The following is an 18,412-nucleotide window of genomic DNA, read 5'->3' as shown; positions in this document are numbered from 1 at the left end:
GCTGGGCTACAGAGGGCACGTCTCTCACTCTCTGTGTACCTTCCCCCCCCTCGGCCCCCAATAGCCCAAGGACTCCAGAACCCTCAACCTTCATTCTGAGGGTGCAGACTCTGTCCTAATCCTGGAGCTTTTCCTGACTAGCTGTGTGAACTTAAGCAAGTCCCTTCCCTTCTGGGTGCTGCTTGACTGACCTGCAAAAACAGGGCTCCTACCAATCTCGGGCTAATCCTCTCCCTGCCTGTCCTGCACCTGTTGAAATCGGGCTGCTCTGAGCCTTGCCAATCAGCTCTGCCCCTAGCGGGAGTCAGAGGCAAGAAACTGTTTCAGGAAGACGGGGTTAGAGCCACGGCCACCTGCTCCCGCAGCCTCTCCGGGTCCTCAGCCTTCTGGAGCGTCTTAGTGGCCAGCCCTGGGTGAGGACAGAGCCCTCTGGGGCCCTTGGCAGGGCAGGGGTGGACGCTGGGGTTTGGGGCTTCTGGGGGGCAGGGGTGGGGTGTGTTTGTATGTGTGTAATCCTGAAGGTTGGATCCAACCTTTAGAGAGGAGTATTGGATACAGCAGTGTGGTTGTACACCCGTGTCTGTATCAGTGTGTACCCACCTCAGTGTGTGTGTGTCAGTGCCCTCTGGGTGTTGTGCAGGAGGGTGTCAGTGGACTCTGGTGTGTGTCCCTGCTTCTGTGAGTGACTACGTCAAGGCGTGGGTCTGTCACCGGGTGTTGAATGTGGCTGTTTGTGCCATGTGGGGTAGTGTAGTAAGCTGTTGGCGGAGCTCCATGTGTGTAGGCAGGGGAGATGGTGTCAGTGTGCTTGTCCATGGGGTAGTGACTCCGTGTCTAACTGTATCAGATGTGTATGTGTGTGTGTCCCCACATGTGCTGTTTCAGAGTGAGTGTGTACATCTCTACAGGACAATGTGGTTGTCAGTGTTTTGTGTTTACAGGACAATGACCCAGTGTGTCTGACTCTGTGCTTGGATCAGGGGGAACAACTGTGTGGCAGTGCATGTGTGTGTGTGTTCATATGTGCCTGTCACAAGATCATAGTTCGTTTCTGGGGAACAGAGCCCGAGGTGTGTGTATATGAGAGTGTAGGTGTCATTTTATTTGTCTGTGAAGTAGGATTTTCAGCGTGTCTTTTCATCAGTCAGTGTACACCCGCCACTGTTTGCATCTGAGGGTGGCGGCGTGCTGGTGTGTGGTAGTGCCCAGTTGTGTACGCGTGTGTCGGTGTGAGTGCCGAAGCCTTCGCCTCCGTGCGTGTATCAGAGTGAGTGCGGCCGTGTCTGGGCGGGTGTGTGAGGGAGTGGGGGTCAGCTTCTTCGCGTGGCTGTGGGGCGTGGGGCCGTGACCCGTGCGCGCGTCTCCGGGTCTGGGTCAGCGTGGTGGTGGGGGGAGCCCCGCCACCGAAGCCGCGACCCCTCCGGGTGAGCCGGGCGGCGCGCGCCGGCGCCTCTAGGACCCGGCGGCGGCCGGCCGCTGTCCCTCCGGCGCGCGAGTGAGCATGTGCAGAGCCGGGCGCCCGCTCGCCCGCCCGCCGCGCTCGGTGCCCGTCGCCCAGTGCCCGCCGCCGCCGCCGCCGCCTCCCGCCTCGGCGCCCGCTCGCTCCGCCGCGGCGGCTCAGCCCGGACGTCCGCAGCCAGAGGGAGCCGGGCGGCGGGCGCCCTGTGCGGTGGGCGCCTCCGTCCGCCGGCCGCGGGTGGCCCGGGGACTTGCGGGCGCCAGGGGCGCAACGACTCCGGGCACTGCGGGGCTGCGGGCTCGGCGCCCCGGGGAGGCGGGCGCGGGCCGCGGGGGCCGGGCGCCCCGGCCGGCCGGGACCGCGGGGTGAGTGCTGTCTCCCGGTCGCCCAAGCCGGGCCCCCCGCGCGGGCTCAGAGCCGGGTTTTCCCCAACCGCGGGCGAACAAGTTTGTGTGGACGCGTGTGGGAGCGCGGAGGGGCTGCACCTGCTCCGGCTTCTGGGCGGGCTTGCGGGCGGCGCCTTTTCGGGGGGCTGGGGCGGCTTCGCCGGGTCAGATGAGGAGCGTGAGTGTGTGTGGACGTGGGAGCGCTCCGTAATGCTCAGGATGGAGCGGGTTGTGGGGCGGGCGGTGCGCTAGGCAGTTTCCGAAGCTGCGTCCTCCCCCTGGAGTCCTGAGAAACCGTTCATTTCCCCGCAGGGAGAAGGGGTCAGCAACCCGGGAGGGAGCCGCGGATCCGGGCCTGGGGAGGGGGGCGAGGGCAGGATTTGGGGGTGCGCACTGCTTTCCTCCTAGGAGGAGACATTTACCAAGAAGCATCTCCTCCTCGTTCCGCTACCCAGCCAGGCTTCCGGTCACCGGAGGGTTCCCCCACCCGCTTCTCTTGGTGAACTTGAACAGAGGCAGAAGCAAGAGTGAATGTATTTTGTTTGGAAAATTACCCCGAGGTCGAGCTGTGCATCTTCCTAGGTGTGAATGGAGGTTCATTACTGGAGGCTGCTAATTGCGGGGTTCTTTTTAAATTTTTTTTTTTTTTCAATACTCAGATGCGTTAGTAGCTGGGTAGCTTGCCTAGGGACAACCTCCATGGATATCTGCTTTCCTGACCATCTGTGCCCTGGCTGCTACCTGCCCAGTGTTGGCTGGTCCGTGGAGAGGTGGGGGCCTGGGTGGCATGGGGGAATCGCTGTCCTTTCTCAAGAGCGGTGAGCAGATTGGATGTAAGGATTCCAGCCCCCAGGGCCCTTCCCTGGAATCCTGCTGCTGCCCACACTGCCTTGGTCCCCAGCTGGCCCCAAGAAGGACACATGCAAAACTCCATTGCACTCCTCTAACAACAGTAGATGCCATCATCCCTCTTGCTGCTGGGGCAGCGTGCTTCAGTTTATGGAGGCACTTGGGCTCTGCCACATTGGGGCCCCACAGCTGGCATCAGGAGAGAGGGACTTTGCTTTTCTCCTCTCTGTTGCTAATGTTGTTAGGCACAGGATGTGAAGGCTAGTAGACGTGTCAAGGAGAGGAGGGAAAAAACTGACTGGCCCTACCTGGTCAGTATCAGCCCCCTACCCTGTGGTCTTAAGTGCTGGAAAGAAAGCAGGAGAGAGGTTTCATTGGGGTGTGGAAGAAGGAGGCTCATTTCTTTTAAGCATGAACCCTTTCACATAGCTAGGCCCTCACCAGCCACTTGGAGAAGGTGCCTCGGTGGCCGCTGGAGACTGGGGGTTTCCAAGATGGTTAAGGAAGAGCAGCTGCTTTGGTCCATGAGTGGATTTGTTCATCTCCCAACCAGATGCTCGTTTGTTCAATGGCTGGAGGAGGCTTGGCAGGCAGAGGGGCTGATGGGCTGAGCCTGGCAGCCTTGTCTTCCCCAGGAGAAGCCCTGACCCTTACCTGGGGTTGCACCCTTTTCCTCTCCTTAGCCCGGCCATTTCCACAGCTCCTCTTGAAGAATGCCTTATTTGGGAGTGAGGGGGTGGGGTCCCCTTTTTCAGCAGTGTTGGAGCTCTCCAGGATGCTGCCCTGGGCCTGTAGGGTGTCTGGCTAGAAGCAGCAGAAGCTGGAATTAGGCAAAAGGCCAGAGCCCCCGCCCCTTGCTGTCTACCTAACCAGGCAGGAGCGGACCTTCTGTGCCACCAGCTGAGCGGTTGCTCAGGCCTGAGCCTCTAGCCATGTCACTTCAGCCTGAGCCCCAGGGAGCGAGTGGTGGAGCTGGCTCCCTGTGGGTCACCTGAGCAGACCACCAGGTCATCAGAATCCACGCTGGGGCCAGGACCCCAGAAGGGCTTCTTAGAGGTAATTCGCTCTGTAGACACGCTCAGCTTCTCCTCCCACCCAGGCCTTGATGAGACTCGGCCCCCTTGGTACCCCTCTCGAGCTACAGTGAGGTTAAGGCCAAGGACTTGGGGGTTTTGGGCACTTTTTAGACCTTCCCGATCTTTACCACCTTTATCCAGAAGATGCAAGTGATAATCTGAGCCACCAGCGGGGGCAGAGCTGGGCCCTAACATCTTGGGCCTGGCTGGGCCCGAGGCAGCCCTGCCTATTTGGTTAAAGAATGAGTGAAACCATTTATAAAAGGTCTGGCCCGTCACTGCCTTCTCTCTGGGCCTCACGGCTGTGTTTTCCCACCGCTTCCTCTAATCCCTTTGTAGCTGTGAGAATTGCCATGTTGACACATCACCTTAAAAATGATTGGAAGTGGGCTGTTTTTGAAGCCCTCTGTCTCTGCCTCCTGCCTGTGTCTGTCCTACCTGCCTAGGGGTGGATGTGAGACCTGAATGGAAGATGGGCTGCATTCACGTGTCAGCTATAAAATATGGTACACCTGTTGGTAGCTGCTAAGGCCTTTCTGTTCCTCTTTGCTTTCCTTCCCTTGCTGCTGGGAAGCACTGGGGAAGGCCCTCTCCCAGAGGGCAGCTGCCTTAGAATGAGGGGCTCTGAAGGTTCTGAGGTCAGGAGGCCCAGGGTGTCTTGTGTCTCCTCTCATAGCATCAGCCTCCAACCCAGTTCCTGCAGGCTGGGTGGGCGGAAAGCATGCGAAGGGCAAGCCACACTTAGGGCCCTCCAAGCTTTATCCAAATCACTCAACGGCATTACACACCCACTCACATGCCAGACCCTGAGTCAGGCCTGAGACAGCCCTCAGGGATTCACAGGGTGAAGAAATACAGAAACAGCGAACTAAAAGCGCAGTCTGAAGATAAAAAAAAAAAAAAAAGAAAGAAAGTGTTCTTTTTTTTCCCTTTGCATTGTATAGTTTTTACTTTGAAATTATGTTTTGTTTTACACCATTCTAGCAACTTTTTAAAAAGACTTTAGACCTTTTCTCTTATGTTCTGAAGTTTAGAAAATCAAGAGAGGTGCCGTATCAAAGGCAGGGATCCTACTTTGTCCCCCTTTTCCAGATCTTGTCCTCTGCAGGTTTATATTTGTTGAGTATCATGCTCTTTTTCTCAGCTTTCTAGATCCAGAGGTGTAGGGGACCCTGGGATGAACCCTGAGCATTAGCGGCTACCCCAACTCAAGGGAGAACAAATAACCCAGGCATAGATCATAGCTGCATGTGGCCTTGCCATCTGGGTTCTGGGGAGTTCTTTGTTTCAAGGATCAGGAAGTCTTCATGGAAGAGGTAGCATTGGAGCCGAGCCCTGATGGCCAAGAGGCATTTCAGAACCCCAAGACGGGGCACAGACATCCCTGGCTGATGGAAGAGCATGTGTGAGCGGGCATGGAGCATTTCACCCTGGCCAGGGGACACTGACACTGACTGGGACAGAATTCTGGAAGGAATGTTGAGAGGAAGGAACTAGAGAGATTTCTGGGAGACTGGACCGAGAAGGGCCCTTGAATACCAGGCTGAGGAACTTGGACTTGCCGTCCAAGCCCTATGGAGCCATTGCAGGCTGTAGCATTAGTAGTTCTTTAGGTTAGAAAGGTTGCTTTCTTAGGCTGCAGGAAGGGGACAGCCTACTGGAGAGGGCTGTGGGGTGCAGATGACAGGTGAGGAGCTTGAGCAAGGGCAGAGGTAGGCATATGGAGGAGTGAGGGAAGGCAGGGGAGGGGTGATTCAGGAGCTCTGAGCCACCTGGAGACTCCCAGCTGTGACCTCGCTGAGTTCCTGAGTCTGAGACGCCCCCCGGGACAGCCAGTCATCGAGGCTGAGGTTCCCAGCAGCTGGGCTGCACAGACCTGGGGTGCCAGCTCCTTGTCTGGGGAGTGGCACCCTGGGGCCCTGTTCTTTTGTCTTTAAGGCTCTCACCCTCCCTGCTGGGCACACACAGCTCTGAGTCCCCAGAGGTTCACAACCTTTATTAGAGTGGCCACAGGGTCTGAGATGCTTCAGGGGCATCTGGAGTCATTTTCCCCATGGCTGCCACTGTCTTCTCTCTGGCCAAGGGTGGTGGGAGGTGGAGTCACGTGAAGAAACGCCAGTGGCCGCTGCTCAGACCTCGGCCAGTTCTGAGCTCTGTTCTCTACCCCCAGGCACCGGGCACTGCCTTCTCCTTACTGCCACCTTCACCTGCTCAGTCTGTCTGATGCCCCAGCCTGACCTCTGGCCTGGCAGAAGGTTTGGCTCCATCTGTCCAGTCCAGCAGTTCTTTTCCAGGCTACTTCCCTGGTGCAGGTAGCAACAAAGTAACAGGCAAAGACTCAGGATCTCTGAGTCTCACCAGCTCTGGCTCCTGCCTCCCTCCCTGAGACCGCCTAGAACTGGACCTTTGCCCTGTCATTCTCTCATTCCCGAGAGGCAACTCGGGGTCCCTGTCCTTCAGGCCCAGCGCTTCTCTAGGGTGACTCTAGGGCTTCCTGGCAGGCCCCAGGGCAGGGCAGTGGGTGTTCAGGTGTCCAGCCTGAGACCGCCAGCTTTCCCTGGAAGCACTTCGAACGGTTCCAGAACGGGAGGTGCTGTAGATAGAAACATGCCTTGGGAAAAAGTTATCCAGAATCCCTAAGAAAGAGAGGGGTCCTGAGGCTGCCCCAGAAGGCCGTGATGTCCTGAAGATTTGGCTTCAGAGGTGCCATGTTCAGCATCGTCCCTGGGAGCTTTGGTCTGGCATATTTTCAAAAAGGTGCTGACAGAGGCACACTAAACTCCTTTGAAGAATAAATCTTGTCTGGTGTGAATCCAGAGCTGGGGTAGGGAGAGAGGCACAAGGCTTGGTGGGCACAAGAGTGGGTTCTGGAATCAGGTGGCCTGAGTCAGAATGTCCATCTGCCTGACGTTGGGCAGTGAGTATCAGTGGGGTGAGGTTTAGTGTCCTTGGCCCTGACGTGGAAATGATAAGGCCATCTGCCTTGAGAGTGTGTATGGACTAAATGATGGCATTATCCAGCCTAACACATTCATTAATGCTGAAAGTGCTTAATAAATGGTGGCATCAAAAAAGAAAGCAATTGCTAACAGCAGTCTTAGTGGGGGGATCAGTTTCCAGCAAGAATGGAATACTGGGCCCACCGCCCTGAGAGTGGGGGGCTAAGAGGGAGGTGAGGGACCCCTTGAAACTGATTTCACCAGTGGCAAAGCTGCTGCGGGCCTAGAGCTCTTCCAGCTGTGTATCTCTTTTTCCATTCATAACCAATTCATGCCACAATCTGCCCGTAAAAGAGTTTTCCATCCCCTCCCTAATTTGATTCCCATAGCATTGCTGAGATACCCCATTGAACAGGTGGGGTTTTCCATCCCCTCCTCTGTGCAGTGGTTGGCCTAGATTTGTTGTAGTGGAGGCCGTTCTGGCTTTGGGGTGCAGTAGCAGAGTTATTGGCCTCCCGGGCCCATGGGCAGTGGGTAGAGCCCCCAGGTGTTGGCTGCTTCTGCTATTCTGCCTGACTTCGTGGCATGTCCCCAGATGCCACCTCTCCCAGGCTGCCCATAGGCTTCTCTTGGGTTCAGCTCCTCATTTACCATAACTGCCTACTAGCTGGGTATTGGCATCTGGGGACATGGAGATAAACCAGGTGTGCCAGGGAGGGGATGGAAAACTCTTTTATGGGCAGATTGTGGCATGAATTGGTTATGAATGGAAAAAGAGATTCACAGGGAAGAGCTCTAGGCCCGCAGCAGCTTTGCCACTGGTGAAATCAATTTCAAGGGGTCCCTCACCTCCCTCTTAGCCCCCCACTCTCGGGGCGGTGGGCCCAGTATTTCATTCTTGCTGGAAACTGATCCCTCCCACTAAGACTGCTGTTAGCAATTGCTTTCTGTGCCCTGGAGAGGCTTCCAGCCTTGAGGAGAGGTGGGCATTGCAGAGGGTAGGGGGAAGATTGGCAAGTGGGGTATTGGCAGTGAAGGGTGGTGGAAGCTCAGTACCTGGCGCATCAGAGGACTAGGTAGCTAGGGCCTCGTGCTATGAGCATGAACTCCCCGAGCCGAGCTGGCAGCACATGTTCTCCTGTGGGAGCTGGGAATCAGCTTTGCAATTTTAAAAGTTCAGAGTGTCAGCCCTCTTTACAGAAGGGCTGCGTTGTGGAGCTCTGGGCTCCACCCACCTCCCCAGGGCAGGAGAGGAGAGCTCCAGAGGGGACTTCTGGACGCCTTGGGAGCCCAGGTGTGATAACTGAACGCTGATCCATTAATCCTGGCAACCTCCAACCCCATCTCGTTTGTGTCATGCTTCCAAAACCTGCGTACAGAACGCATATGGGATTCCTGTGGCATCTTGTCTTCATAATTCTGCAGTTGATCTCTATGAGCCACCTTTCTGGTCCATCTCATCAGAAACTTTGTTTCTTCATCAGGAGTTCCCACCCACCCACCTTTTATTCTAACTTTATAGGCGTTTTCACTTATAGACAGGCCTGGAAACCCCTGGTTGAATCCAATATAGGAAGGCTAGCACATAAAGCTCAAGTACTTTCGTCAACTTCTGTGCATTTGAAAGCCTCAGCTCTTTTAAGCTGTGTCAAGGCCGTCTTTTCTGTGTTTTAGGCTGAGCTCCCACATCCCTGGATGAGGGGAGTTTTGAGATTTCACTACCCTAAGACATCTCCCACCCCTATCCCGTACCCCCCTCCCCAGGAACAGGTTTTTGATATCAGGATCTATCCATGGATTCATCTGTCTTCCCATTCATTTTTTTTTAACTTTTTTATTGTATGGTATACCAAAAATACAAAGCAAAGAAAGAAAAAAGCAATAGTTTTCAAAGCACTCTTCAACAAGTAGTTACAAGATAGATCCCAGAGTTTGTCATGGGCTACCATATGATCCTCTCATATTTTTCCTTCCAGCTGCTCCAGAATATAGGAGGCTAGAAGGCTTAAATATTTTTTTATCACCACAATTGACTTTTTTCTTTCTTTTTTGTGAAAAATAACATATAAACAAAAAAGCAATAAATTTCAAAGCACAACACCACAATTAGTTGTAGAACCTATTTCAGAGTTTGACATTGGTTACAATTCCACAATTTCTGGTTTCTACTTCTAGCTACTCTAAGATATTGGAGATTAAAAAAGATATCAATTTAATGATGCAGCAATCTTACTCATTTGCTAAACTCTACCTTCTCTGTATAACTCTACCATCACCTTTGATCTCTCTATCCCTCTCTTTAGGGGTATTTGTGTCTTTCCATTCATTAAAAAAAAATCTATTCATAAACAGAAATCATTGAGCATCTATGCCATCTACACACTGGGGGCTGGAGTTGCAAAAAGGAGCAGGGCAAGCCTGTAGCCTTGAGTTGATCTCAGTGTAGCAGGAATGGTTGACAGGTTATCCCAAATGGTGAGTGCTGGGATAGAGGTCAGCATTGGCTGTGGGAAGACAGAGAGGATTCTAACCCAGTGGGTGGTGGTGGTCAGGGAAAGCTTCTTGGTGGAGGTGACTCCTGGGCTGAGCCTTGGAGGATACAGAGGGATCTGCCAGGTGAAGCAGGAGGAAAAGGCATAAGAGGTAGCATATGCAAAGGTACCGATGCAGATTTGCTGTGGTTGCATGTGGTTCTGTTGGACCGTAGTGGAATGTGTGTGTGTGTGTGTGTGTGTGTGTGTGTGTGTGTGTGTGTGTGTGTCTGCATGTTGGGGAAGCCAAAGGAAAGAGGTTGGCAATACATGAGGCTGGGCAAGCCGGATCATGAAGGGGAGCTTGTATGTATGACATGCTAAGGAGCTTGGAGTTTATCCCAAAAGTCACAGGGAGCTCTTGAAAAGGGTTTTGAGTAGAGAAGTGCCATGATCAGCTTTGTGTGAGGGTCACCCTAGCAGCCTCGTGGAGAATGGATTGGAGGAGCCAAGGCTGGAGACAGGAGATCAGTCAGGATTTCTTGGGATTTTCTCTGTGGTTTTACAAATCTGATGCAGATGACTAGGGCAGCCTAGTACACACCAGCTTAGAGAACAAAATAAAAGCCCCGGAGCCCCGCTCTGAAATGGCTTCTTGACTCAGAGTTTAACTCAGCCCTCGTTTGCTGGTGACCGGACCTACCACCTCCATCCTGTGCCTAAAGGAACAGCCAGGCCGCCTTCCTAGATCTGCACCCTCCCTGGCCGTGCTGGTCTGGGCCTCTCTGGATCTCGGGCCGCAGTCTCTAACCTCTCCCGTGGCCTGGAATGCCAGACCCCAAGAGCCTAAACATTGTCTTTCCTCTCACACCCGGCCGGCTGTCCCTGGCGCACAGAGCAGCCATTGAGCCACTGTGCAGGCCTGGCGGGGATCCCGGGCCACGTTTGTCACGGGTAGTGGTTTAGTCATGCTGCTAGGAGCCTTTCTTTCTGGGACAAGCCTGCCCTTGTTCTCGGGGCTGTCCTCACACAGCAGCCCAGCTCGCGGCAGCTGCGGGACCCTCTGCCAACCCTAACACCCAACTTCAGAGGCACCGCCAGTGGGAACCAAAGCCCAATGTGAGCCCTGCGGCCTGGGTGGTGGGGGCACCCGGGGAAGGCCACTGGGAGAGCCCTTCCACTCTGTCCTCACTCCCCCGGGCGTGGCCTGGACGCTCTCCTGCCCCTTTGCCACCAGCCTGTTGCACTCAGGAGGCATGGGAAGGCCATATCTGCCAATGGCTCCCCACCCTGCTCCACCCTTCCTGGGTTGAAGCTGACCAGCCTCTGTGGCAACTCTGTCCAAAACACAAGCTCAGAGTCCCAGTGCACCTGGGGAGGCACCAGATTGTAGACACATGTATTGAGCCCCTGCTGTATACTCATGCCCTGAGCTAGGTGCATTCATACACGGTGGGGTCTCATTACGGGCCGGACTATGGAGTAGATAGATGTGCGGCTCTGAGTGCAGACTCTTCAAACGATGGGCCCTCTGTCTGCCAGCGTGCGACTTGGGGAGGTAACCTACCTCCCTTTGCCACAGTTTCCTCATCTGTAAAGTGAGGCTATTGCAGTATCTACCTCGTTGGCTTGGTGTGAGGAGTAAATGAGCTAATAGATGAAATACTTAGCTGGGGACCTGGCCGTAGTAAGGGCTCAATAAAAAGCTGCTGCTCCTCCTCCTCCCCCTTCTCATTGTTCCTGTTGCCATTACTGAATCTTCACGATGGCTTGTGGCACGGAGTGGGGGAAGTTTTCCCCGTTTTACAGATGAGGAAGCTGAGGGCCAGAGAAGTTAAGCAATCTACCCAATGTTGCACAGCCCATGGGTGCAGAGCTGGGACTCAAACACACCTCTCCTGCAACACAGCTGGCCCCTTTGGTAAATTGTGCACAGGGGGAAGGGTGCCCTGGCCCTGAAGCAGAGGGGGCTCCCAGCAGGCGGTGGTGTGTCCTCCTATTACATCTAAGTGCCCTTTTTCTGCCTTTCCAGATCTCCCAGCCAGGAGCTCAGGGATGGCGGAGTCACTGGCACTCGAGCAGAAGCTGCAGCTGCAGCGTCCAGTGGCTGTTAGAGATGAGTGATAGTGCTGTCCGGACACCTGTTGGAAACGGGGCAGGAACAGTAATACCGGGGAGAGCCAGGATGCAGGGATGACACCTGCGGAGGCCCTGGCCTCCCTTCCACCCGGATCCTAGGAGCCGTCCCCGGGCTCCAACCAGGAGCCCTGCCACCCAGGGGCATGGCCAAACCTTTCTTCCGACTCCAGAAGTTTCTCCGCCGAACGCAGTTCCTGCTGCTCTTCCTGACGGCCGCCTACCTGATGACCGGCAGCCTGCTGCTCCTGCAGCGGGCCCGTGTGGCCCTCCCGTCTGGCCCCAGGGGCCCTGGCCCCCTGCAGACCTTGCCCGTGGCCGCCGTAGCACTGGGCGTGGGCCTGCTGGACAGCAAGGCCCTGCACCACCCCCGTGTCAGCCCGGAGCTGTTGCTCGGCGTGGATGTCCTGAGGAGCCCCCTGTCCCGGCCCCGGCCTGGCCCCCGCTGGCTCCGGAGCCGCAACTCAGAGCTGCGACAGCTGCGACGCCGCTGGTTCCACCACTTCATGGGTGACCCCCAGGGGCTCCCTGCCCTGGGCCCTGAGGCCCTGAGGCCAGCCGCCCGCAACCACGGTAGGTGTCAGCCCTGGTTCCCCAAGCCTGTTTGGGAGCTGGCCCCAGGAGCCCTGAGCTGGGTCATGGGCTTGGTGTCCCCTTTCTCTGGCTAATGTGGCACTACTGACCACAGCCTTCCCAGGCTGCCCATTCCCTTCTCCTCTGCAGGAGACCTGGAAGGGCCTGTGATGGGAAGTCCTTTGGCGTTTTGCTCACTTACAGGCTGGAATTACACATGGCTCAAGGCTGAGATGTGTGAGCAGGTGACTAAGCTCAGGTGCTCTGAACTCAGCTTGAACTTGCCTTAAGTTCTCCAGGTCCCTCTGAAACGGAGATGCAGAGACTGACGTCAGGGTTATTGTGACAAATGTGATGGCATAGAGCAGTGGTTCTCAAAGTGGGGTCCCAGACCGGCAGCAACAGCTGGGAGCTTGTTACACGTGCAGAGTCTCAGCCCGCTCCACCCCAGACCTACTGAATCAGGAATTCTGGGGATTGGGCCAACAATCTGTGCAGTTAACAGGTTCTCCAGGTGATTCTGGTGCCTGCTTAAGTTTGTGAACTTCTGGGAGGGAGGATCAAGTATTTTATTTGGCACTCAATAAATAGCAGCTGTTATTTAATAAAAATAGCTAACACATACAGCATTTATTGTAAACCAGTAAGTGTCCTATTTATGGATAATATTGTCACTATATCCCAGTTTTACAGATGAACAAACCAAGGCCCTAAGAAGTTAAGTAAATTGCCCAAGTTCACTCTCTTAGCTTTGGTTCCTTAGAAGCAAATCCTGAAACAAGGATGCAATATATTTTAGAAGCCGTTCCAGGAGACACTGGCGCTAACCTATAAAGGGTGCATTATCAAGCATGTTACCGCCGTGGACTCTTGGAACTTAATCCAGCTAGGGACCCTGGGAGCCGGAGTAGAACACACATCTCAGAGAGCAGCCTGGCATGCACCGAAGTGGCAGGGCCTGAGAGGACATGGGCAGGGCACTGACAGGATCTGCCACCATCAAACTGCTGCTGGGTGGCAAAGCCGGGCCCAGCATGGGGTCAGTCTGGCTGCAAGTTGGGGCTTCTTATGCTGTGTTATCCCAACTCTGCGTGAAGGCCCAGCACATAGCCATCAGTGAGTGTTGTAGTTATTAGGTGCTGACTGAGCTTCTCAGCATCCGTATCTCCACGCTTTTTGGTCCTGTACTCTAAGTCACAAGGGAAACTGCTTTCTTGCCTCAGGAAAACTTTTTTAGAAAGCATGCTTGGAACAAAGAGCTCATTTTACACAGGTATGACTTCTCTAAACTCTCCCCCAACACCCTAGGAAACAGGATCGCTAGGCAGGTTACACCAGTGCCACTCATTTATACTAAAGTATAAATGGTTGACAAAATTCAATATGGAGTCCTTGAGAGCAAGCCATGGAAAGAGTACAAGTTTTGAAAACAGAAAAGTAGATTCCTCTCTTGGTATTGCCACCCAATGGCTCTATGGCCTTGGGTAGGTGAACCTTGATTCCTCTCTTCATGTGTCTCAACACACTGATGATTCACACATGAGCCTCCCTGTTTGTTACTGGTCTTGGTGCCTTAGTGGTAGAATCAGGAATGCACCCAAATGAGATGTAACTGAGGTATGTGCAAAGGGCTTGCAGGCTTATCAGCTAGAGGTGACTAGGTCTTTATAACTAAATTTCAAAGTGACTGGCCAACAGAGGGAAGACCTCAGGGTGACTTTATTATACCCTGGGTGTAGGGTGTGAATGTCCAAGAGGGCCAATAGACAGTACTTTTTATGTCCCTAGTCACTTAAAGGAGTAATGGAAGGGGATCCAGTGAAACCTCAGGTGTCTATGGTTAGATGTAAGACTGACATTCAGTTGTCATACACCAGTATGGTCCTGTCAGTTAGAATATTGAACCACTGCCACGCTGGTTGGTAAATAGCTGCTGCTGTGAGCCTCTGGGCTGCCCTGTACACTCTGGCTGCCCTCCCCAGTGACCCCCAAATCTCTGTGTTAGCCAGCAAGTAGAGGGTTAAAGCCTAGTACAGCAGGGGGTATCCAGGATCCTGCCTCGGTCCCCAGCAGGCTGCATTTCTGAGTGGTCAGTGCCCCCCCCCCCACACCCAGTTGCTGAATATTTTGAATAGGATTAAAGAAAGGTTGTTCTCACTGTAGAATAGGGAAACCAAGGGCAGGAGGGGCTGTGGTGTCACGTGGCTGAAGAGCTTCACAAAAGTGGGGGAAGGCAGGGCACCTGCCCAAAAACCCTCTTGGAGCCCTTTCCCCTCCTGCCCAGCCAGGCCAGTAGGGATAGGTGGAAAGTAGCCCACACCCCGGCCCTCGGGACAGCTGCTGGGGCCGCAGACAAAGCGGGCGTCTCTTTGCGGCCTGGGCAGCCGGCCATCCTCCTGAAAGGGGATCCTGCAAGCCGTGGAAGCTGCAGGCGGCACCATCAATCACGCAGCATTTCATTATACCTTGGACAACGTCCATAATGGAATAAAATGTCAGTAAGTTTACTAGGGGAAAAATAGTAACTTCTCCATAGCCAGTTTGTTTTTTATTGATAGTAATTTCCAAAGACATTCCAATATCTCCAAAGCCATCGTTAATAGCCTCGCGGCATGTCCATTTCGATGTGCAAATGAACAGATGCGGAGTCACAGACAATAATACATCGCCTCCATTTCAGCCGAAAGTAATAAATCCGCCTCAGAGTGTGCCCCAGTGTACCCCTCGGAAGCTCTTCTCCTTCCTGCACGTTCTTGCCTCTGTCGAGAAGTGAAAAAAAGCCATTCGTTATTTTCCCGGAAGGAAAAAAAAGGGCTAAACTTGCTCCTCAGTGGCCAAGGGACCACGTGCAGCTCAGGCCTTTTCTACCAGCTGGGACAGGGCTGCTGCCCCAGGCTGGCGGGCCCCATTGGCTGGTCATCTGGCAACTCATTAGCCTCCTCGCTGTGTTTCAGAATAACTCAAAAACCTCGGCTGCTGTGAACCGTTTTTCCTCTCTTTTATTAATGTGTTCGTTCCGCTGATATTTACTGGTCCACCATCCCAGAGGTCCCGGGTTGGAGCATGTGATTGGAATAATAATAGCTGTTATTTATTTGAACATCTGTTGTGTGACAAGCATTGTGCTGTGTAGATGGACATCTGTTACCTCATTTAATGTAATCTTCAAATAGCCTTAGGATGTAAGTGGTGTTATCGCCATTTTAATGATGGAGAAATGGAGTTTCGGGGAAGTAAAGTGGTTTTCAAATGTCAATTATTAATAATGATACATGAACAATTAAACAGCCGCTGCTGCACACTCTCTATATGCCAGGCTGCACACTAGACACACTTGATATGTCACCTCATGGAGTTTCCACCACAGCCCCCGTGCAATTGGCTCCCCATCCCCGTTTTACAGAGGGGAAAGCTGAGGCTCAGAGAGGGAAGGCTGCATGTCTGGGGTCACACAGCCAGGTGGCGATGGAGCTGGGATTTGGACCAAATCTGCTGTTCCCAAAGGCTGTTACCATCTACTCCCTCGGAAATGCTCACGTCAGAGTCTTAGCCTTTGGGGACCTCAAACCCAGCCATCTTTAGAGCCTTTTGGTTAATTTCCCCATTTAGAGTGAAAAGTATTTCACTACCCCAGGACTTGTGTTTTGGATAGTTCATTGAAACCTGTGATGGAATCTCTTCTTTGCAGAGCAGCACGTCAGAAATTTCTCAAATATTAGTTTCCTTTTAGGAAGTAGACAGGCTGAGAAGAAAAATGAATTCACTGACCTGGGTGAAAGCTTTCTGCAGTGGTCCATCCTGGTCTCAGTAATCCTGAGACTGAGAGAGAGAGAGAGAAAGAGAGAGAGAGAGAGAGAGAAAGAGAGAGAGAGAGAGAGAGAGGGAGGGAGGGAGAGAGAGAGATGGAGGGAGGGAGGGGGAGGGAGGGAGGGAGGGAGGGGGAGGGAGGGAGGGAGGGAGGGAGGGAGAGAGAGCGCTAGCGGAGGCCTGGGGTCCAAGCAGCATCCTCTGGAGAGGGTTTAACATGTACCGGGTACTCCTTGCCCGCATGGTGGGTGTGGCCGTGTGCAGATGGCATCCTGGGGTGGATGTGGCCTCACGAGGCCCCTGGTCTGGGAGGTGGACAAGCCCTGGCAGAGATGGAGCTGTGTCCTTCTCGGCTCTGGGGTGCTCTAATCTGAACATCTCCAGGTCCTTCACCAGCTCCTGTGTGGCAGGGATTCTAGCCCCCCACCATCTCAGTCCCTCTCCCCTGCTTTGTCCTTCTTACACCCTGGCCCTGGTGGGAAGTCAGCTGCACTGTCCCTTCCTTGGCTGTGGGCACTCTGCTCCTGGCCTGCACCCTCAGAATATATCGGAGGGTTTTAGGAGCTGAAACCCACAGTTGACAAGCAGCCTTCCCCTGGTGAGTCGTGGGGATGGCGTGGGGGCATGGACAGGGAAGACGTGATCCCTGCCCCCAAGGACCCTTCAGCCTGGTGGCAGAGACCAGACACCCAGATACAAAAGATTTTTAACAACAGCTAATGACAAGGATTTGAGTAACAGATAAGTTTTTCAAATGCAAGAGTTCTGGGAATCTAGAGACTCTAAGGCCAAGCTGTAGACGGCTGGGGAAGTGAGCTCGAGGTGTGAGGGAGACGGGGGGTGTTGTCAGCATTTGTCTGTTGGATAGTGGAGGAAACAGGCACAGAAAGGTGAAATAATTGAACCCAGGTCGGAGGCGGAATGAGGTGTGGACTTCACAGGTGGTGACGTCCCTCCGTGTGACCTGAGCCCCAAGAAGGCGTGCTGACGGGCTCACTCCTCCAAACCAGCCAGCAGGCGGCACCCGTGCTTGAGCTTCTGCTGGAATGAAATGAGCCTCCCCTGCCCTCAGGGAGCCCCCAGACCCCTAGACCAGGATTTTATTCTTGCCAGAAAAGCCATTTGGGAGCCTGCGTGCAGTGGGGTGGCCTGGGACGGGCTCCTTCCCAGAGACAACCTGATTTCCCTGGAGCCTGCAGTGTGCTCTCCAGGTGACATTTCAGAGGCCTGGAGCTGACTGCAGACACTCGGGAGAGAGATCTGCAGCATCTTTATCACAGGTGCCCGATCTGGATCTCGGCACAGCTATTGTGGGTGTGTGTTCACAGCTTGGGGACTGTGTGAGTGTGTGTTTGCAAATTCCCAACGTGTCACTCTTTCAGAACACTGTGGTGCGTGTGACATTTCATGCCTAACAGGTTTGCATTGTGCTCGCATCCCTGAGTGTCCCTGGGCCTCTCCGGGAGACATCGTCCTCCCTCCAGGTAACAGCGCAGTGCTGCTCCAGACTCCCACCAGGGTGCATACCAGGGCTTGGATGTGCCACTGCTTTGAAGAGTCAGGTCACCCCAGCAGCCCCTTCCAGGACAGGGATATTCCAGAGGTGACGGGGCAGGAAGGGGGCACAGCCACACCCTGGTCCCACTGACTCCCCCACAGGACGTCTCCGTTACACTCCGAACAGATAATTGTTCAGACTCTGCTTACATACCTCCAGCGATGGGGAGCTGACTTCCTCCTGGAACAGACTCATTTTTTTTTTCTTGAAATAGCTCTCCCTATTTGAAAGATCTTCCTTACATTGGCTAACATCGGTCTTTAATTTCTCCTCTCTAGATCACAAGGAGGTGACAGAAACTATCTATCGGGGTGTTTGTGGAGGCAGGGAGGTCAGGGACAATGAGTCCCTCAGAACCTAGGAAGGGAGAGGGAGCTAATTAAACTGTTCAGACTTGGTGAGTTAGGGGTTGTGGAAGAGGACAGTAGTCAGGCTGATTCCAGGTTCCTGGCTGGGGTGTCTGGGTGGATAATGGGCCATTCACTAAGAAAAGTGGCAGGAAATAAACCCGCCATGGTGTCCGGAGGCCCAACTGGCCTTGGCGCTCATGGGGATGTTGGGCTACAGCCTGTTTCCCTGGCCTCTGCTGGAGGGTCTGCTTTTCTTCAGAGTAGGACCCCCTCCTTCCATCTCCCAGGCCTCTGAGTCTCCCCTGGGCCTCCCCTCCCTGCAGGCACGTATGTCGGGTGTTTCAGCGATCATGGCCAGGAGAGAACCCTGAAGGGTGCTGTATTCTACGACTTGAGAAAGATGACCATCTCCCACTGCCAGGATGCGTGCGCTGAGCGGTAAGTGCACGGGCAGCCCTGGAAATAAACTCATGGGCTGGCCCCGTCACGAGGTGGGGCAAGACCTTGGCTACCAGCTGGCTTGCATAGCAGAACTAAACCTCCGTGGAACAGTGCCCATTCATTGAGAATAAAGCAAGTTTGTTGGTGGGTTGGCTCAGGGTTGTGCATAAAGCCCCCGGCCCGGTGTCGGGAGCCCTGAGTTCTAGTCCAGCTGTGCTAGGGATGCATGGTACAAATTTGGTGAATTACTTTCCTCCTCCTGGTGGGCCTCAGTTGACTCATATACTTAAAACAAAGGGCCTTAACCCAGATTTCTCTGAAGACCTTTCTAGCTCTGATTGGAAAAGTTCATTTTCTCTCTTATGTT

General features: G+C 54.0%; 1 protein-coding gene across 2 annotated transcripts in view; it reads left to right on the top strand.

Moving 5' to 3' along the window:
• Positions 1-307: 307 nt before the first annotated feature.
• The window catches only part of WSCD1 (WSC domain containing 1), a 42,699-nt gene continuing 24,594 nt past the window's right edge, over positions 308-18,412 (top strand). The window contains exons 1-3 of one of the 2 annotated variants that reach the window (XM_077165629.1): positions 308-413; positions 11,213-11,889; positions 17,928-18,042. In XM_077165629.1, coding sequence (XP_077021744.1) covers positions 11,463-11,889; positions 17,928-18,042 — 542 coding nt within the window. In that variant the 5' untranslated portion in view covers positions 308-413; positions 11,213-11,462. Of the gene's footprint in view, positions 414-1,789; positions 1,825-11,212; positions 11,890-17,927; positions 18,043-18,412 lie in introns of those variants that run through there. The other variant, XM_077165630.1, reaches the window with a different exon arrangement.

Source organism: Tamandua tetradactyla, chromosome 6 (assembly GCF_023851605.1).
Source record: "Tamandua tetradactyla isolate mTamTet1 chromosome 6, mTamTet1.pri, whole genome shotgun sequence".
In the NCBI taxonomy this organism is placed as follows: domain Eukaryota; kingdom Metazoa; phylum Chordata; class Mammalia; order Pilosa; family Myrmecophagidae; genus Tamandua; species Tamandua tetradactyla.
Note: the sequence above shows the minus strand (reverse complement) of the source record. Positions and strands in the feature narration are given on the sequence as shown.